This window comes from Poecilia reticulata, chromosome 5, assembly GCF_904066995.2.
Source record: "Poecilia reticulata chromosome 5, P_reticulata-male-v2, whole genome shotgun sequence".
Taxonomy (NCBI): domain Eukaryota; kingdom Metazoa; phylum Chordata; class Actinopteri; order Cyprinodontiformes; family Poeciliidae; genus Poecilia; species Poecilia reticulata.
The window spans coordinates 29008426-29029419 of record NC_088834.1 but is presented as its reverse complement, the minus strand read 5'-3'; the positions used below and the strand labels follow the sequence as shown (position 1 = coordinate 29029419).

General features: G+C 41.5%; 2 protein-coding genes across 5 annotated transcripts in view; one reads left to right on the top strand and one right to left on the bottom strand.

Moving 5' to 3' along the window:
• Nucleotides 1-675: 675 nt before the first annotated feature.
• cstf1 (cleavage stimulation factor, 3' pre-RNA, subunit 1) overlaps nt 676-20994 on the bottom strand; it is a 20433-nt gene continuing 114 nt past the window's right edge. Inside the window, exons 1-6 of one of the 3 annotated variants that reach the window (XM_081607431.1) lie at nt 10745-10873; nt 10273-10453; nt 9355-9632; nt 9088-9285; nt 8436-8826; nt 676-1286 (exon numbers count right to left, since the gene is read on the bottom strand). In XM_081607431.1, coding sequence (XP_081463557.1) covers nt 1027-1286; nt 8436-8826; nt 9088-9285; nt 9355-9632; nt 10273-10441 — 1296 coding nt within the window. In that variant the 5' untranslated portion in view covers nt 10442-10453; nt 10745-10873 and the 3' untranslated portion in view covers nt 676-1026. Of the gene's footprint in view, nt 1287-8435; nt 8827-9087; nt 9286-9354; nt 9633-10272; nt 10469-10744; nt 10874-20994 lie in introns of those variants that run through there. The other 2 variants (XM_008410381.3, XM_008410382.3) reach the window with 2 other exon arrangements.
• Nucleotides 14657-20994, top strand: part of znf831 (zinc finger protein 831) — a 20976-nt gene continuing 14638 nt past the window's right edge. Inside the window, exons 1-2 of one of the 2 annotated variants that reach the window (XM_017304889.2) lie at nt 14657-14894; nt 16578-20853. In XM_017304889.2, the coding sequence (XP_017160378.2) occupies nt 16626-20853 (4228 nt within the window). In that variant the 5' untranslated portion in view covers nt 14657-14894; nt 16578-16625. The other variant, XM_008410380.3, reaches the window with a different exon arrangement.

The following is a 20994-nucleotide window of genomic DNA, read 5'->3' as shown; positions in this document are numbered from 1 at the left end:
TCTTGTTGGTTTTCTCAGGGTTGCCAGGACAACGTGGACGTAGCGTCTGGGAGAACTGGGCTGCTGGTTGGAGGGATGAAAAATAATAATCGCACTGTAAACAAAAAAAACTAAATCTTGCCAAGTAATTTTGTTCTACTTTCAAGAGCAAATATTTTAGTATGCTTGAAATAAGACAAAACTAACTTACAAGTAACTTTTCAACAAATAAAGGAACTCGTTTTGAGTAAATAGTTCCTTAATGCTGATGAATAAGTGCTAGTTCCATTGGCAGATTATTTAAGACATTCACTTAAGACATTTAAGGAATGACCTTAAAACAAGTTCCTGTATCTTGTTGAAAGGTTATTTTAAAGTTAGTTTTATTTCAAGTGTACCAAGATATTTACACTACAAACAGGACCAAAGTTACTTGGTAAGGTTTTGTTTTCACAGTGCAGAGCATTCTCCAAAGTGCTCCTCATATTTTAAGAAACTAAATCCTTTTAGAGCAGGCAGGTCACTCAAGTGAGTGAGTGGTGTGTGTGTGTGTGTGTGTGTGTGTGTGTGTGTATTGTGTGTTTTGGTGCACACTTTTTGCAGCAACTGTGTTCTTAAAATATCTGCAGGATATCACTATAGCTGTGGTTAGGAGCTCTAAACTGACTTTTTAACCAACAAACTGATAAGCAGAACTTCTTGATTTTTTTGTTTTGTTTTTATTTTAAAAAAATCAAAATTACAAACAAAATTAAGTAAAATACATTTAAAAAACAGAAAAGAAAGTGAAGCAAATGTACAGGTCATCGGGCAAACAAAAACATTGACACAGCTGATGTTTCCTGCTTCCTACTTTCAGTTTAAACGCCGACGCTCAGCGGATCGCTCTGTAGGGAAGCGGTGGCCAGTCGTTTTACTCTTGAGGTTTAGCGATTACGAATGCTGCCGCTTTTCTCTAGAAATGTTCCAACAAAGGCCACTCCCCGTTTTTCAAATGAACTCTAAGTGAAATAGTTGGCAGCTCGGAGCACCGGGCACCGCCGAGGCTCAGTCTGTGGTGGCGCGGCGGTACCAGAAGCGGGCCCTGAAGTCGTCGCTGCAGGTCATGAAGCCCGGGTTGGTGGGCGAATGGACAATGCAGCGGACGATGTTGTTGTGGCCCAGGGAGAGCAGGTTCTTCCTCTCCGCTGTTCTAGAGTCCCAGCAGCAGAGACTGATGGTCCGCTCGTCGGGCAGCAGCACGTAATCCTCTGTGTGGTTGAACACACCTTGCGTGCGATGCATCTGACGACCGCTCAGCCCCGCCCCTGAAACACAAAACGCCACACGTACCCATCAGGCGCCATTCTGGCTAAATCCAGGGCTCAAGTCCGTCCAGTCCAGTTCACCGCAGGGTTTCCCCCAGTGTATCATCAGCCTGGCGGGCCTCCAGGCTTAACTTGTGTCCCCACCAGGCTAAGCAATGTTTGACTAAGACTTTATAGTTGGTGTTTAGTTAATAAAGTAGTTTAGTTAATAAATTCTTCCAATAACACGCAATTACCTAAAGGTAAAGGTAATTTTCTTTATATATGACATTTCGACCAACAAGGCAATACAAAGTGCTTTACAGGAATTAAAAGGAAGAACGAACAAAATAAACCAAAGGAAAGGGCAAAAGAAGAAAAAGAATCTAATGTTGATCTATAGTATGTAACCTTTCTTCGCTTCAGACGTTAGTAGAGTTGCCAAAGAACTGTTTCCCGTAGACCAACCACACGCGTCAAGTTCGAGAAACAAAAAACAGGTAATCACATCGTTTCCCAATTTTAAAGGCTAGGAAATATCATCTAATCCTTCCTAAAAGACTAGGAATTTAAATTTAATTCACAAAGCTGGATTTAGAAATGTTGACAGTCTTTTGCAAATATCTCAGTTGAACAAAGGGTCTAAATCCTCAAAAACATAAAAGATGCTAAATACAATTCCAAGTGTGAACTTATATCTATAGACTTCTGTAGAAGTCAATAAATAGCATTATACTACACACTTCAATATGGTGAAACAGAAAATGTTGAACCTTTTCATTTTTTTTTAACAGTTCTTGTATGCCGATGACTCACTACTCTATTGTTGTTCTTCCTTTTTTGCCCACAGCCTAAGTTCAGGACTTTAGACCCAGAGAACTGCTACAAAGAACCAATGAATATTAATTATTTGATACCAATTATTAAGTGTGTAAATTTGCCAAAATTTTACAACTCAGTCCATTCATGTTTATTACATTGTTCCGTAAACAAGATGTCTGAACAAAACAGTCCAAATGTCTCCTGGATGAATATATTGGACAGCATAACTTGTTGGACTGACGCATTTCAGATGAGAAAATGTTGCATGTTACCCGACCTCAATAGAAAGCCATTATTGTATGTCCAACATTTTACATCTAAATGCTGATACAGGTGAAATTTTGATGGTCTGAATTTATTTGACTGCATGTTTTATTTCTGTCAAGTCATGCTAAATAAAAAGTACATTAATTAATCATGTGCATAATTGCATTTGGTTAAATTCTTAAAGTAATCATATTTTTACTCATGCACCATGTTAGAGTTCGTTTCTACTATTTGCAGCATTCTGAGATTGTCCTCCCTATCCAAGTAAAATTAGTACTGCATGATGTCCTTAAAATCAATTAAACTGAATGCAATCGGACCCGTCAGAATCTAATCGATTCAAGTCCGGTACTCTTTTTCTCTCGGTTTTGCTTAAATTTCCAAATTTGAACGCTAAATGAGGCCTGGAGAGTCTGAGATTGAACTTGCATTTTTAGTTTCTCAGAGCATTAACCAAATACTTGAATTTAATTCAATTGTCTATATATATATATATATATATATATATATATATATATATATATATATATATAAGCACCTGTCCACAAAATTCTCAAGGCTTCTCCAGATTTCATTTTATGCAACCTAATACAAGTTAAAATAAATTTCAATTAGGTAAAAACAAAAAAGTTAAAAACTTTTCAATTCAGAATCCCTGTTTCTGCTAAAAGTAGAGCCTGTAAAGGTTTCAGTTGTGTACCTAAAACAACTTCATTTGGACTTTTATGAATGTATAGTAAATATACATTGACAGGAGCATGTCAGATTAAGGTCACCACATGTTTAGCGTATTCATTTGCCTGCAGCCTAGTATAGAGGTTACATTACAAGCTTTACAAAAGCAAAGCTAAGAAAACTAGATCTGCAATACCAAGTGCCTGAATTCAGAAATTTCTGTTTTACATATTAAAGAATTTTAAATAGGCCAGAACAGACAAGAGGAAGTGTTCACTTGAGAAAAAAAAATGTGTGGGCATACAGTGGCCTCAGTAAATAAGAAAAGATTTACTGAGGGTTGGTTTATCAATAAGCTAAACCAACCCCGGGATTCAGATCTGCCATTAGATCTGAAATTTATTTCCAATATCAACGTCTTTTTAAACGCATGCTGTAGTTCCGTCTCTTCTTGTCTAGATACATTTGTTTTAAACCCAAGAGAATGGATTTTTTTTGGTAAAGTGATTTTTCATCAATTCATAGCTAAGAAAGAGTAGAAGGTAAAGTTTCAGTTTGACTTTTCTCTAGTGTATAAATAAAACACACAGAAACCATGATAATCTCGCAACTACGAGGTCTGAAATGATTTTACCGTCATCTGCTGCAAGTGGTTACAGACCTTCACTCCACATAAAACATCACCACCAATGTACTCTTCTGCGAAAACAACACACACATCCTGTGTGTGTGACTGCTAGTCAGAGGTGGGCACAGTACCCAAAAAGAGTAGCACTACTTCAACATATTTTTAATCCGTCCGAGAAATGACTCAAATGTAGAAAAGTATTTGGTGAAAAGTCTACTCAGGTAAAGAGTAACTGATCAAATTATCAATCATTTAATATTCAAAAATTACATCATCAGACGGACAAAATATAAAGTTGAGTGGAAATGTTATTCTGAGAATGAAAATGTCAATTTATACAAGTAACAAAAAAGAACAAAATCGGGCAAACTTAACTTTTTCCAAATCAGTTTCTTTCAACAAAAAAACTTCTGAAACTAACAAAATCATCAGCTGTGTGTGTGTGTCTGGTTAATTTTTGGTTAAAACATGTTTGTTGTTCAACTAAGACAGAGATACTTCATAATAAAATTACTCAAGTAAAAATATTTCCACATGCAGCGTGAAGTGAACTCAGTGCAGTGATCGGACTCTCCCATTATCAATGCATAATCTTGGTGAAAATGAAAGCGACGAAGGATGGAAATAAATCTTTGACATTGCGGAGGCTTCAGGGAATGAATGATGTAAGCAACGTTCTAGACCATGTGACCTTATTTTTGGTGGCAACCTTTTTTTTTTGAGCCAGGCAGTTATTGTTATTCATGTAAATCATTTGGTTTCTGATGTAAAAAAGACATTTAATTCAAACAAAACGGCATGGCAAAATTGATTGATCTACACCTAAATAAAAGACAAAACTATTGGCGTAGTTCCTCAAAAAAGAACATAGAAATGAACAAATTCTGTTTTTTGTTGTTTTTTTTTTGTTTTTTTGAAATCGGGAAGAGAACATTTTTTTATTTTGTCAATATGATCAAAACCGTAGATAAAAAACAACTGTGGAATTCTGCTTAAAAAGTGTACATGTACTGTAATATTGTGTAAAAAAGGGCTGAACTTTAAAACTTCCATAAAATCAATCAGAATACTACAGGCTTTTCAAAATCTATTTAATAGAACTAAAAGGGCTAAAATGACCTGGTTTTGGGGCTGGAATAATAAATCAATAATATACAGGTCCTTCTCAAAAAATTAGCATATTGTGATAAAGTTCATTATTTTCCATAATGTAATGATAAAAATGTAACTGTCATATATTTTAGATTCATTGCACACCAACTGAAACATTTCAGGTCTTTTATTGTTTTAATACTGGTGATTTTGGCATACAGCTCATGAAAACCCAAAATCCCTGTCTCAAAAAATTAGCATATTTCATCCGACCAATAAAAGAAATGAGTTTTAATACCAAAAATGTCAACCTTCAAATAATTATGTTCAGTTATGCACTCAATACTTGGTCAGGAATCCTTTTGCAGCCTTCAAGGTGGCATGGAGGCCATCAGCCTGTGGCTCTGCTGAGGTGTTATGGAGCCCAGGATGTTTCGATGGCGGCTTTAAGCTCATCCAGAGTTTTGGGTCTTGTGTGTCTCAACTTTCTCTTCACAATATCCCACAGATTCTCTATGGGGTTCAGGTCAGGAGAGTTGGCAGGCCAATTGAGCACAGTAACACCATGGTCAGTAATACCAGTGGTTTTCTCACTGTGAGCAGGTTCCAGGTTGTGCTGAAAAATGAAATCTTCATCTCCATAAAGGTTTTCAGCAGATGGAAGCATGAAGTTCTCCAAAACCTCCTGATAGCTGCTGCATTGACCCTGCCCTTGATAAAACACAGTGGACCAACACCAGCAGCTGACATGGCTCCCCAGACCATCACTGACTGTGGCTACTCGACACTGGACTTCTGGCATTTTGGCATTTCCTTCTCCCCAGTCTTCCTCCAGACTCTGGCACCTTGATTTCTGAATGACATGCAAAATTTGCTTTCATCCGAAAAAAGTACTTTGGACCACTGAGCAACAGTCCAGTGCTGCTTCTCTGTAGCCCAGGTCAGGCGCTTCTGCCGCCGTTTCTGGTTCAAAAGTGGCTTGACCTTTGACCTGGGGAATGCAGCACCTGTAGCCCATTTCCTGCACATGCCTGTGCACGGTGGCTCTGGATGTTTCTACTCCAGACTCAGTCCACTGCTTCTGCAGGTCCCCAAGGTCTGGAATCAGCCCTTCTCCTCAATCCTCCTCAGGGTCCGGTCACCTCTTCTCGTTGTGCAGCGTTTTCTGCCACACTTTTTCCTTCCCACTGAGGTGCCTTGATACAGCACTCTGAAAACAGCCTATTCGTTCAGAAATTTCTTTCTATGTCTTACCCTCTTGCTTGAGGGTGTCAATGATGGCCTTCTGGACAGCAGTCAGGTCGGCAGTCTTACCCATGATTGCGGTTTTGAGTAATGAACCAGGCTGGGAGTTTTTAAAAGCCCCAGGAATCTTTTGCAGGTGTTTAGAGTTACTTTGTTGATTCAGATGATTGCTGCTTGTACAGAGAACCTTTTTATGATATGCAAATTTTTTGAGACAGGGATTTTGGGTTTTCATGAGCTGTATGCCAAAATCATCAGTATTAAAACAATAAAAGACCTGAAATATTCCAGTTGGTGTGCAATGAATATAAAATATATGAGTTTAATTTCTATCATTACATTATGGAAAATAATTAACTTTATCACAATATGCTAATTTTTTGAGAAGGACCTGTACATCATGATAGACGTGATCAATAACAACAGATCATACGTCAGAATTTTCAATCATTTCACTGAACTCTGATCCAGAACCGCACAGCATTCTGGGGAATGGAGGCAGAGAAAGTGCTTTAGCTGCTCAAACTAACAGAAAACTAAGCCAGCTAGGTGGCATAAACTAACTTACTCACTCACTCTTTGGTTACCTAGCAACAACCTTGAGTAACTCACACAGCAGCAGTTCCAGTTTCACCACCTGCCTCATAACTGCTTAAAAATAAAATACATAAATACATTTGAAAAATGTGAATGGCTGAATGTAGTGTGAAAAGTGCTTTGGAGTTCTCTGCACTTGATAAAGAACTGTACAAAAATATCAGAGCTTCAGTCTGATCTAAAAGCAGAAGGCGCCTGGAACTCTTCTCATTTCTGCTCACCTTGTAGTGAAATTATCCACCTGCTGCCAACAACAAGCTGAGCTTAAAAACCTGCAAACATATTCCTTGAGATGTTTTTTTTTTTTTTTAAATCTTTTCCAATTAGTCAGTTTCACATCTCCCTTCTTATTCTGTCTGTTGGCGTGTCAAGGCTGCTCTGGAGCAGCAGCGACACCAGGAGGCAGAGGTCGGCATCACAACGCAACACTTCCTCTTCCGTAATTGCAGCACAAAGTAAAACCCTCCAAGTTGACAGCGGCCACCGTTGCGCTACAAAATAAGAGTTCATGACCAGTGAAGATCCTGCTTACTTAATCATAAAGCGTTCAGGTTTATCAGTTAAAAGTGTTCCATCTGTCAGAAATTCTGACTAACTTAACACTTCGTTACTCAGAACAGACAGAAGTCCCCTCCAGTTGCAACACACCGTTCCTCAGCAAGTCATGTTAGTGAAATCTGCCTTTTAATTGATGCTGTGAAGTTCCTTCATTTCATAACATGAGTGTTTTCTAGAAAAGTTATCAGAAAACATTAAACCGGAGTTATCTGCCTTCTACAGAATTTAAGCCTGAAGCTAAAAACTGCTTTGAAGAATTCTGTGTAGAACATTTACAGACACGGTTTTTAATCTTAAATGCAAAACGTATTTATTTTTTGGACAGTTTTGGCTTAATTACTGCTCTGAGGGTGTTTTTCTTTCAGCAAATGGCTTTTTTAGCCAATTTACTCCAGTTAGCAATTAATTAACTACTAAACTAGTTAAATATAAAAAATTTTACTGGATGATAAATTGTCCCAAACATTATTGCGATAAACGATGATATTGTTGTTTTGAGCAATGTTATAGTAACAATGTAAGAACACATTCTGAAAGATCAATAAACTTTCATTTATAATTTGCATTTAACACTGAAACTGGAAGACAATTTAAATACTGAAAATAAACAAAACAACAAATAAAATGAATTATAAAGTCTCTCTATACTAAATTGTCCTTCAGAAAATGGGACAGTTGAGACGAAAGCACCAGACTGAAGACTTTTGTTATTCAGTTTTTGGAAAAAAAAAAAAAAAAAAAAAGAAAAGAATGATAAAATATGCAAATTGAAATTACTGTGTTGGATTTAATTTATTAGGCAATTAATTGATTTATTGTTTATTGTGACAAGCCTAGCAATCTGTTGCTGTCCTCTCTTCTTGAAGTCTGTGTCTCCTCCTGCAGTGTGCGCCGTTTGGATTTTAGTACTGTTGCTAAAATTGTTGAACTGGATGATAAAAGTTTTTAGTCTGGTGTTTTGGTCTCAACTAGTGTTTCATGTAAAGGACAATTTTATTTACAGAGACTTCATAATTCATTTTATTTATCGCTTTTGTTTTATTTATTTTGGATATTTAAAATATTTTCCAGTTCCAGTGTTAAATACTCATCAGAATTTAAAGTTTATTGATCTCTTTCAGAATGCGTTCTTGCATTATTATTTTGCTATTATTACCATTATATGACTTTAAAACGATCTCAAAACAACAATATCACTATTTTTCTCAATAACTTGTGGGACAATTTATCGACCAGCAGAATTCATAATTGTGACATTCCTCCCTGAGCGTTCGGACGTTCCTTACCTGTGTACTTGACCAGGGTTCGACCGGTGGAGATCTCCCACAGTTTGGCCACGGAGTCTTTCCCACTGGACAGGATGTACTTGGAGTTCTTGGAGAAGATGGCGGAGCACACCTCTGCTCCATCGTGCGCCTTCTCAAAGGTGGTGACGCAGCGGTTGGAGATGCCGTCCCACAGCTTGATGCTGCCGTCCTTGCTGCAGGTGACGTAGCTGTTGGCGGTGGGGTTGTAGCTGACGCCGCTGATTGTGTCCGTGTGCTGGTCCAGTGGGTTGCAGGAAACAAAGCACTGGAAAGTGTTGACATCGTAGAGGCGCAGCGTAGGGTGCTGCGTTCCCACCAGCAGGAAGTCCCCGGAGGGGTGGAAGGAGATGGAACGCAGCATTTCTGCTTCCTGTTGGGCGGCGGATTAAAGACAGGTCAGCACACGTTCAGAAACAAAGCCGAGGCGAGTCATTTTAGCAACTCAAAATGTGTTATTGCGACAGGCCTTGTAGCAAAACGGAATGTAAAATACTTAAAGAACTACAGATACTTTTGCACAGGAGTGAATGTAAATATTTCATGTCAAAGCAACAGGCACATGGACAAAAGTAGCAGGACATTTCCCAAATGGCCGTTCTGACCACTGAGACAATCAAATACATACAATTACCTGGATATATTTAAAAGCTCTTTTAGCGGAGGGCTTGGAGTAGTCGAACAGTTTCAGGGTGTAATCTCTTGAGCCAGATGCTAGAATCTGTTCACTCGGATGGAAGGCCAGGCAGGTGACTTCATCCACATGGTCATAAAGCGTACGGATGACAGGATGGTTCTCCATGTTCTGCTGCGCCGTCTCGTTCATCATAACCTAAGAGCAGCACAGCGTTAGTGGAGCAACCGAGAATCTAACCCGTCCCCCGCTCTCAGCCTGCCTCACCTCGATGGGCATGGCACTCTTAGCCAGCATGCGCTCCGTGTCCAGAATCTTGATGGAGGCGTCAGCTGAGCCTGTGGCGATCAGCTGGCCGTCCCGGCTGTATGTGGCCACGCGACAAGGACCCTTGTGGGACGTGACGTAGCAGGTCTCGTACTCTGACGCCTCCGGGGACATCGTCTGGACATCCGCGTCAAACTCTAGGTCAATGCCAACACCAGGTGCTACTGTGTCCGAGCGGCCGATGGCATACTGGACGGCACTGTCGTCGTTCTCCAACCCTGTGACAAGAGTCCAGGCTGTACAGTTAGTCTTAGGCAGAGTTGGGTAGAAACTAGTTACATTTACTCAATTACATTTACTTCAGTAACTTTTTTTTAAAAGTTATTTTAGTAGTATTTTTACTTGAGTCATTTTATTATAAAGTATTGCTACTGTTACGCGAGTAAAATTTCTTGATTCTTTACCCACTGAATAAAAAACAAAACATGTTTTAACCAAAAATTCACCAGACAGCCAGCTGCAGTTTTTATTAAATTTTCATAAGTTTTTCATTGACAGGAACTGATTTAGAAATTTTCTTATGCCTGTTATTTTTTTGTAACTTATATGAATTATTGTAATTTCTGTCTTTAAAATATCAAAATTTCCATTTAACGATATATTTTGGTCTGTCTGATGATGTAATGTTTAAATATTAAATGATTGATCGGTTACAGGTACTTTAGTAGACGTTTTACCAAATTATTTTTCACTCTTACTTGAATAACTTTTTACCTTCACTTGAGTAAAAAATATGTTGAAGTAGTGCCACTTTTAATTGAGTACAGCTTTTGGGTTTTCTGCCCTCCTCTGGGCAAAAAACCCAAAAGGACCAAACTGCCGTCACTATGATGAAAGCTGGGCCAGATCTGCTCTTACCAATCTTTGCCAGCTGCATCAGCTGCTCAGAAGGCGACACGACGCTCTGCGGCTTCACCTCATTGATAAGATTGTTGGCAATGTTGGTGTAGCCGTCGTGGAGCAGCTGGCTGATGATGAGCCTGTACAGGTGCTGTCGGTCCCTCAGAGTCGGCTTAGGACGATACATTTTGGCTCACTGCTGCAAAGTAGATGGCTGACACAAAACAGAGAAAGTCAGTAACTATGTCTGCATTAATATTGCAACCTTTATCCTGCACATCGGGTGAACAGACTGTATGAGGCAGAGTCAATGATGCTCCTGTATATTTCTGCAGCTAACATTAGCCTGGATGCTACTGCTAACACCGAGGAAAACAACCGTCGGCTAATTGAAATAAGGCTTCAGTCTGACTAAGCGTCCGGCTTTATTAGAACCACAATGTAACAACTGACGTAAGAAGCTTAAAGTATGTCTAAAAGTTCTTCTTACAATTAAAACTTGAAGAATATCCCCAACTGTAAGTGAAGTAAAAACAGCGCTCCTGGACTCAAACGTGTGTTACGTCCGACGTAAGAGTCGTGCTTACGTCACGAAAAGCTTTTTTCTTCTTCTTTATTATGGTGGATAGCAAGGAACTTTATGTTGCATACCGCCACCTACTGTACATGAATGTATAGCAACCGTACCTCACATCCATTATATTAATCCATCCATATTTTCTAATTTTGCAATATAAAGATAAATAGATAATGCTTTCCTTAAACTATAAATATCCTCTATGGTTACTTCAGTTCTGAATATTCCTGGACCCTTAATTATTTTTACTATTATTATTATTATTATTATTATTATTATTATTATTGTTGTTATGTTTGTTGTGTGTGTGTGTGTGTGTGTGTGTGTGTGTGTGTGTGTGTGGAGGTAGAGAGCAATATACATATTTGTTGGCAGTATTCATTTTTCTGATTTATCTGTTTCTGTCGTTACCACATTACAGTTACCTTCACTTGATCTCTTTCATGTCTGAAAGAGGGAACTTAGCTGTGTGTGTTTTTATTTCAGTTTAGTTTGCTTTTATCTCTCGTTTATCACTCTTTTTGTTGTATTTGTATTCATTGTTATAATGATGAAGTATTACTGCTGTCTCATTTCCTTTTGTCAACTTGTAATGCAGAAGATGTAAATCAGTGAGAGACAGAAGAATGTAACTGTGTGAAAAGCGTCACTGTTGTTAAAAATAAATAAAAACTAAGTTCAAAGAAGAAATTCTCAGAATTCATTGAGTCTCCTTAAGCAATTCAATAGCAACTCTTTCTTTCTTTCTTTCTCTTTCCTTCTTTCTTTTTTTATTAAAAACTGTAGAATTTTCATTCCTTTACTTGGGACTTTAAAGCCTTCCATATTCCAACAGGAAGTCCAGACAGAATTATTAAATATTACAAATTGTATAACATTCAGCACTGTAATTTCACTATTTCCCAATTAATTATTTCTAACCAAACTCAACCATTTACAGCAAACCTTTCTTATCAATAGTGAAGCATGTTGCATTTGCGATGGCAGACTGTGTGGAATGGATGGATGAAAGGATCAATCTTAGCCCGTCATTAGCAAATAGTATGAATTTGCTACTGCGATGTAACATTTGCTTGCTTGTTGTTTTATTGCTTTAATTATGTAAAGCACTTTGAATTTCTTTGTTGTGGAAATGTGCCATACAAATAAAACTGCCTTGCCTGTAAACATTACGGCTCAAACAGTACATTGAATAAATGCACAAATGACTTGCCATAATCAGAGAAACGTTAGGCCGTGTGTGAATAAATAAATCAGTCACAGCCTGTCAGAAACACAAAGCATAACTGATAATGCATCTGTCGCTATTATGTAAATTGTGCAATCGGAAGAATTACAGATATTTTCCATGTCTTCCTTCTTTACATTCATGTTGTTGATCGTCTTCACAGTCCTCAAGCTTGTAAGTTATCTGCATATAAAAAAATAACCCGAAGAGAAGCTTCCAGACGAATAAACCTGCGAAGTGATATTGAGTTCATCAACTCTCTGTAGTATTACTACAGCTGGCCTTATGCCGGTACATACAGCAGAGATGCTTCACGTGGATTTACATCCAATTTCTCAAACAACGCAGAACTTTAGTAACCACAAGCCGATGACTTGAGAAAGAAACATATGTTGTTCGTTTCTAGTTGCTGCTCACTGTTAGTGGTAAAGACTGGCTTGTAAAGCCTTGTATCCTAGCAACTTAAGCAACATGGCCAGAAAACAATAAGTCAGCAACACGAGACCCCGAGTGAATGTTTTCATATCTGTCTCCGTTAAAGGATTCCTGCGAGAAAGATCAAATGCCATGACTGTAACATCTGAGGAACACGTGCCTGGAGCCATGCCCCCTCCCTGCTGGGCTCGGGGAGGATGGCAGAAAACATGGTAGGAGGTATCCTGTTGCCATGTCAACAGAAAGCATGCTCTTGCATGGACCAGCCTGCAGTTGCCTTGGAGACCAAGTGAAGTCTGTTGCAGTGCAATGTTTGTTTGCTTTCAGCCGATATTCTTTATTAATTTTACAAAGTACACATGTGAAGTAACAACATTTCACTTGTCGCGTTCCCGACATACAAGGAACCTCTTTGTTCAAAGATCTTAAAGGGATAAAGAGGCATGGTCTGAGAGGCCAGAGTGACCGATTGCTCAGCTTAGACGGCCAGCCAGCAGAGTCCTGCAGGTTCTAAACTTCTTCCGTTTACCAATTATGGAGGCAGCTGAGACTGGGACACTCAAAGCAGCCGAAACAGTCAGGACGGTCTTGTGCCTCAAGGCAGTCTTGACTCAGAGGTCTACTAAGGTTCCCTACTAAGGCTTGTGCTGTACTTTGATTGACAAAGGTCGTGAATGGTTAAAACGCTCAAGAACAAGATCTGTTAAAAACTGCTAGGTTAAAGTTACTTGACTGAAGGAACTTCCCACATGATCCCATGGAGATCAATGACCTTTAGAAATGATGCTGTCTGGGTGTTACCATGTTCCTGATTGGTTCTCTCACATAATCAATCAATCAATCAATCAATCAATCAATCAATCAATCAATCAATCAATCAATCAATCAATCAATCAATCAATCAATCAATCAATCAGTCCGTCCGTTCTCTCTGCTTATCCAGATTTGGGGCACATGTAGCAGCTAGTGCATGAGATTAATTGACAGCATTAAGACACTCCTCTTGGTTCTGATTGGTTGATTTTGGTTGGGACGACTCGGGAGCGGTGCATTTCTTCAGTAGCAGCACAGGCAGGAGGTGGAGGAGACTGATCATTTCAAATATTCTCTGTCTTGTAGCATCCCGTCATAACATGGTGACAGTTTTAACAAATATGTAAAAAAGTTATATATAGTCCGTTCATGATTGGGCCAATGTGCTTGAATAGGCTTTTATAGTGGCGCGATGAAAATCACATCGTTTTGTTCTCCGCCTCCTGCAGTCCATGCCTTCTTGTCGCAATGCTCTTGGCAAACGTAAGATGTGTGTCGTTGTGTTTATTGCGTCGCTTTTTTCAACATCATTTAACAAAAACATTGCAGAATCAAACAACCCGAGTGTATATCACTCAACAAAATTGGTCACAATGGACCGGTTTCAGCTCCAAGTCTTCCCGTCTTCAGAGTTTCTGCCTTTCCTTTCCGGCAGTTCGGATTTTAACTTAACTAGGCTTTTTTTATTTGGCTCTTTCATAGATAAAATGAGTTCCATAAAAGGCTGGAGTAGGGGCCGCACAGTGGCGCAGTTGGTAGAGCTGTTGCCTTGCAGCAAGAAGGTTCTGGGTTCGATTCCCGGGGTCTTTCTGCATGGAGTTTGCATGTTCTCCCTGTGCGTTGCGTGGGTTTTCTCCGGGTACCCCGGTTTCCTCCCACAGTCCAAAAACATGACTGTCAGGTTAATTGGCCTCTCCAAATTGCTCTTAGGTGTGAGTGTGTGTGTGCATGGTTGTGTGTCCTGTGTGTCTCTGTGTTGCCCTGCGACAGACTGGCGACCTGTCCAGGGTGTACCCCGCCTCTCGCCCGAAACGTTGGCTGGAGATGGGCACCAGCACCCCTCCCGACCCCACTGAGGGAAAAAGGGTGCAAGAAAATGGATGGATGGATGGATGGAAAAGGCTGGAGTAAAGCTGCTTCAAAAAAATAAAAAATACACACACAAACACACACATTTCATAATCTGTTTGCATATGATCACTTGCTCCACAATCATCCTTACTCACTAAACCGGCAGCAGATTAACGAATAAGACTGCCAGCGTAAATAACAAATCCATTTAAACAAAAGCCTGCCTCTTTGAGCATGTGCAAAGTTAACCACTAAACCCCCTACCCCCTGTGGTTTTGTGGTTAGAGGTGGATCATTTTAACGCTTTAACCCATCCAATTGTTCTCTGTCAGAAAGGATGAGAACTGCACATGTGCAGCCACATCGACATGAGCTGCACCTCACTCCTCTGTCTGTGTCGGTGTGTGAGATTCTGTGCGTGGGTGGAAGTCAGTGGGTGGGAGAGTGAGCATGCGAGGCAGATAGAAGTCAGGTACTGCCTCAAACTGCTCATGGGAAAAGTCAGCCGCCGAAAGGGTAAGTTTGCTTTTGTTGCAGCACTTCCTCCGCCGGCAGCACCCGCTTTCATTTCACTGCAAACACTTTTGTTTTAATGATCCTCGCGGTCCAGCTGATCTCTTAGTGCAGTCTCTGACTTCAACTTATCCTCCGGAAGTCTTTGTTTGACAGCCAGCACACCCACCCAGCACTCTCCTCCTTTCTGCTATACCAGCTTGCATCTTCTCTGTCTCTCTCTCTCGCTCGCTCTCTCTTTCCCTCTCGCTCTCATTTGCATGTCTTCCGCTTCCTCATCACAAGAAACGGTTCTTGTCACGGAGCTGAGAGAAGATGAGATTGGACAGGAACGTGAAGCAAGCGGTTGCAGTCAGAATGAGGCTGTGTAGAGGGCTCTGTCACCAGTCAGGGTGGTGAGTAAACTCTACCTAAATGTTTCCTGCACTTTTTTTATCTGTACTCTTCTGAGTTACCACTCAGTGAGGTACTACATGTACTGTTGTTTGTTTTGTTCCTGCTTACGCTGCCTGACAGCAGCATAGATGGGCTTTCTTCCATTCCTTCTGTGTTTCCTTCCTAATTGTATTCGTTTTAGCAGATTAAAAGTCCATATTTTTACTTTCATTTGACAAATACTGGCTAATGTTTGGCTGAGCTGGCAGAGCGTAGGAGAGTGTGAGATGATTGTAAAATAATTCCACAAATAAAACCAAGATTCAAAGTCACAGTAGAGATAGAAGCAAAACAAAACAAAACAAAACAAAAAAATATATATTTTCAATGCTTCGCTTCTGTTTCAGCTACACGGCTACAGCCCTTTAAACAATACGAGGTGATTTACATGGTGATAAGGAAGTGAAAGCACATTCGGCTCCACATCTGCATACTGTGACTAATGACAGAAAGCGAAGTCTGTGCACACAAGGCTTTTTGTTCAATGTGATCAGAAGTAAACTTCCCTCTGTACACAACACCACACAAGTCTTCATGCAGTGTGGGCGTGCTTATGCTTCACAGCCAACAAAAGACTGAGCTCCATGCCAACTGTACCTCTGTGGGTTTTAAACCCGCCACACTGGAACAAAAAGAAAATGTCATTCGCTTCTCCTAATATACCCTTTGATGCTTCCCATGTGGGAGATACGTACGCGTTGATAAAATCAGAAATGCATCAGCCAGTCTGCAGACTGGAGCAGTCAGCTAACGTTAGTAGCTAATGTTTTGATTGGGCGGCTTAAGGTTTCTTAATGTCCGACAGAGTATTGGATTGTTCCACATCCCCACCTTCAATATGTTTACTTCATGTTTTCCCTCTCTTCTCAACTTGTCTCTCGTTGGATTCCTTCCCATCTGCACTTACAGACCCACATGCCTGCGCGCCCCTCTGCAATCATGGTTACCATTACTCATCACCAGAGTGATGTAATTAGCAAATGGATGTACTTTTGCTTGGGGTGCTGCAGGATGGCTGGACACGTGTGGCAAATATTTATTCCTAGATTTTATCATAATGTGAAATGAAGACTGGCTTTGCCGTCTGACCTGAAGGATTCTGCATATCTGTCTTCATTAGCTGCTTTGTCACATTGCACTGCTGCTTTCTTCACTTTGAGACTTAAAGCAGTCTGCTTGAATAAACTCACCAGCCCTTTTGAGCAAAAAGGCAAAGGAAAAGACTTAAAAACAAATGTCTTTATCTTTCAGGTAATTAGAGACCCGACGCTGGTACATCACGACAGTTGCAGTGTTGCCATGGAGACCGGAAAGCCGACACTATCGAGTGTTCCGGTGCACACCGGCTCTTTCAGAGCACAGGCAGAGAAAAGGATGGACATCCAAACACCTCTAACGGCTGTTTACATCCAGACAGTTCCTGCCGTGCCGATGCAGCCGTACCTTCAACCTCCTGCAGATGCGCGAGAGACAAATGCACTCCATCTGGCCATGCCACCGCTCTACTCCAAAGAGACGCTTCCCTTCCTGACTCTGCATCTCGCCGGTGGACTGCAGCCTCAAATGGGACTGAGCGCAGCTGCTGCTCCAGCTGCAGCTCCAGCTCCAGCTCCAGCTCCGACTCCTGCAGCCAAACCCAAGTCTGCGGGCAAACATGTGTGTCCTCACTGCGGACGTGACTGCATGAAGCCCAGCGTCCTGGAGAAGCACCTCCGCTGCCACACCGGGGAGCGACCTTACCCCTGCACCACCTGTGGAGTGTCTTTCAAGACTCAGAGCAACCTCTACAAACACAGACGAACTCAGGCACATGCCCGACAATCATCCGAGTCAGAGCAGAGCAACCTGGGCAGTCTGGACAGCATGTCCAGCTCGAGAGAGACTTGTTCCTCCAGTTTGTCTCTTGATGAGCAGTGTGAAGACTTGGGCAGCGAGGAGAAGCATGCTACGCTAAGTGCTGCTGAGAGCCCGACTCCTGCTGTTCGGACTCAAAGTTCCGAACAGAGAGAGACAAGCCCAATGGTTTCCAGCGCAGAAACAAATGGGAGTGACAAACTGACAGTTGCGGGGGATAAACAGAAGACAGAAAATACAAAAGAATCTCTGACCATCAGTCGGCATCTCCAGCTTCAGAGACAGGAAGCCACCCTGTTCTCCAAACAGTGGGAGAGATCTGTGTCCAGAGGGAAATCCCAGAGTCATGAAAGTACAGACTCTGGCTTCAGCGAGAGCAGTGACCACTACCCAAGTCCCAGCAGTGTCTTACCTGAGCACAGTGTGGATTCCCTCTCTAAACCTAGCAGGGAACATCTTGAAGAAACCGAGAACACACATTTATGTTCAGAACAAGGCCACGGTGGACGAGACGAAAAAGACTCAGCAAGGGAGCAGGTGCATAAGAGGCTAGAGGAACGGATATCCAAGCTGATTTCGGACAACTCGGCTGTTGTGGAGGATAAACACCTTGAAAATGTCAGACCAAGAAAAACTGTTTTGTCAAAGCAGGGCAGCATTGACCTTCCCATGCCATACACCTACAAGGACTCCTTCCACTTTGACATGAAGATTAACCCGGCCCAGAATACTGGGATGCAGAGACACACCAAGTCTGGTTTATTCAACTCTGTGCCAACTCAGTGCTCCTCTACCACAGAGCATGCCCCCTTAACGCGCAGCAGCTCACTCCCTTTCAGCGTTACCCTTCTGCAGCCCGAGAGAAGCAGCCCAACCTCCTCCAGTCAAAGTGATTATGCAACAGACATCCGCAGGGGTAGCTCTGGCCAGATCAACCCAACAGGTTTATTGAAGAAGCCTGTGAACCAGCACTCGTCTTCTCACCGCCCACTGGTTCGGCAGACAGCCGTAGACTGCAACCACACAACAGACAGCCTCCACACAACTTCATCTGTGGAGGAGGCATGCACCGGCAGTCTCAGCTGCGACAGAGATGCCAGTGACATTATTGGAGAGCCAAGCAGCAGAAAGTTCCGGAGGAAGAAAGCACAGAAGTTTGCTTACAACAAGTGGTACATGTATGGGGGTGGAACATTTAAAAAGCTCTATGATCCTGACAAAAGTGGTGATTCCACTGCTCTCAAAGGCAGGAAATGTTTGACAAACCTGGTTCATGAGGCAGCTCAGGGTGTACAGAAAAGGGTCTCCATGGTTCAAAAGGAAACAGTAACAAGATCGGGCTCAACGGTAAACTTCTCAACCAGCAATGCAACAGCAGGTCATCTCTCTGCCAATCTCTCCCTTGTCTCTTCTGTGGATCTAAATGTAGAAACACGTCACCTTCATTCAACAAATAGTTCTGCTAAGGCTCCACTTACAAGACATTTGTCTCTGTCAGTATTGCCTTTATCTGCTACCAGATCTGTGCCTGTCCACAAAACGGAGTGTGTCAATCTAACAGAGGCAGGGAGATTAGGGAATGTTCCAAAACATTCTGACTCCATGACAGAGCTTTGTGAAGCCCACACTCCATCTGACAGGAAGAAGCAGAAAATTGGTGAAAAAATAATTTCCCCTCTGGAGATGGAGACTACGCCAAACACACTGACTCAGCACCCTGTGTCTGACACTGCGAGCACACCTCCGCAGGGTACAGATCTTACTTATGTCCAAGATGAAAAAATCACAAATTCTCCTGGGCTCAAAGGAACCCTCTTTTTGCCATGCTTACTCAATGCAAATGTTTCCCAGATTAGCACTTCGGCAGCTACTTCAGTCTCTGTTGCTGCAAAGAGCAGCTTCCTCCCCAAGTATCAGTTGAAGTTACCCAATGCCCTTGAATCTGGTCCTGCATCCTTACCACAAGCTCAAAGTAAACCAAAGGGAACAGATGACTGTAGTCCGACTCCCAGCAACCAAATCTTAGTGACGTCTTATGAAAACATATCTAAAAACACTTTAGAGTCCATTCAAACACAAGACCACCTTGCCTTGGCTCGCATGGTTACAAGTGTGTGTCAGGTTAAAACTTCACAACACACCCACAGTTTGTCTTCTAATGTATCTGTTATGCAAAGGCAGTTTGCAGCAACCACAATAACCACAAGCTGCTTTCAAGATTATTCGAGTGGATTATGCAGCGCTTTGTTGCATTGTTCGAAAACTGCAACTGATTCTATGCATAAACATTTACCCAGACCTCTTGCAACTGCAGCTCCATGCATGTCTTTGCCCACAGGAAATAGTCAGACATCCGCTGCCACCATCACAGGTCTTTCGCATCATCTGTCTAACCACGGATCCAGCCCTTTTTTGGGAGACAGGCAATTGTCAACAGCATCGATCCTGGCAAGCCCCGCAAACAAAGCAGATGTTGACTCTAATGCCTCAGTTGTACGTTGTCGCATTGTGCCGTTGGACCAGCAAGCTCAAAATGTTTTTCATGTACACACAGCAGACCTCCATATCTGTCTTCAAATCATATCAGATGAGCAGATGGCTCTTATTGCACCCCAAATTGAACGTCAGTCTGGCCCTAGTCTGTCACAGTTACGTGAAATTGAAGTCATGACCCCAGAAGGTGCCCTGAGTAAGACTCAAACTTCTGACTCAATGAAAATTAACAATGTCACAGAAGTAGAAGAACAACCAAAAGATTCAAAGGAGGGTGTCAGACAGGAGCATTTATCTAGACTTAACTCAGAGAGAGCATCACCCCCACAGTCTGTGCAGCCGGTGAAAGAAAAAACTGAACACAGTGATGCCTGCAGAACTGCATCATCAACCAAATCTTTCCCTCCTCAACCACCATCCCGGCACTCGCACAATAATGGCCATTTAATCACAGTCACACAGACCCGAAATTCTGAAGGCAGTATTATGGCAACCTCTGCTTCAGTCAGAGGTGAAAACTCAGGAAGGAACCACACTTCACAGGCTAAACAAGTTCTATTTCCAAACACTTGTGCTGAGGAGAAATTTTTATCCACTAAGAGGGTCAATCCAACTGGAATGGCCTCACAAATGCTTACAGGTCAACAGAAAATTTGTGAGAGATCATTTTCCACCAGTCCAGCAAATCAGAGCAACATGAAAATCGAACCTCTGGACAAAAGCCAACAGAAAGCGAAACATCCAGGAGGCTTGTGTAACGCAAATGTATTGAATAGTCATGGAGGAGCTTTGGTGTGCAAAATCAGTAGGACAGAGAGTGGAGAGTTCCTCAAACAAGCCAACAGCAACACAGGCATTGATGCATCAGTCTCTCAACTTTCCAACAGTAACCCCAATGTGGTAAGAGAGCTCAACCCACAAGCATTTGTCTTTCACAGTCATCAAATGGAACCTACAAAATCCACAAGTCAGAGTTCAATCAAGCATGCAAACTTGCAACTGAGCAGAGTGGAACTTTCAGACAATTCCTCTTCTTCAATGGAATATTGTCCTCAGGAAATACAGAATGTAATTAGAAGAGAACATTCAGAAAAATCTGCGGGTCAGTTTAACTTACAGCCTGCTTCTGTTGACATGAAAAGATCTGGAGACGTTACAAGCTTCCAGAGCTCCACCACAGGTATGAATTACAGCTTACTTATGTTAAGCATCTGAGTGTTATGTCTTACATAATGCAGGGATATGTCACTGAATTATTTCTATATTCAAGTGCACTGATAACTACAGCAGAGCAAACAACTTACTGCAAGTGTGTGTGTAT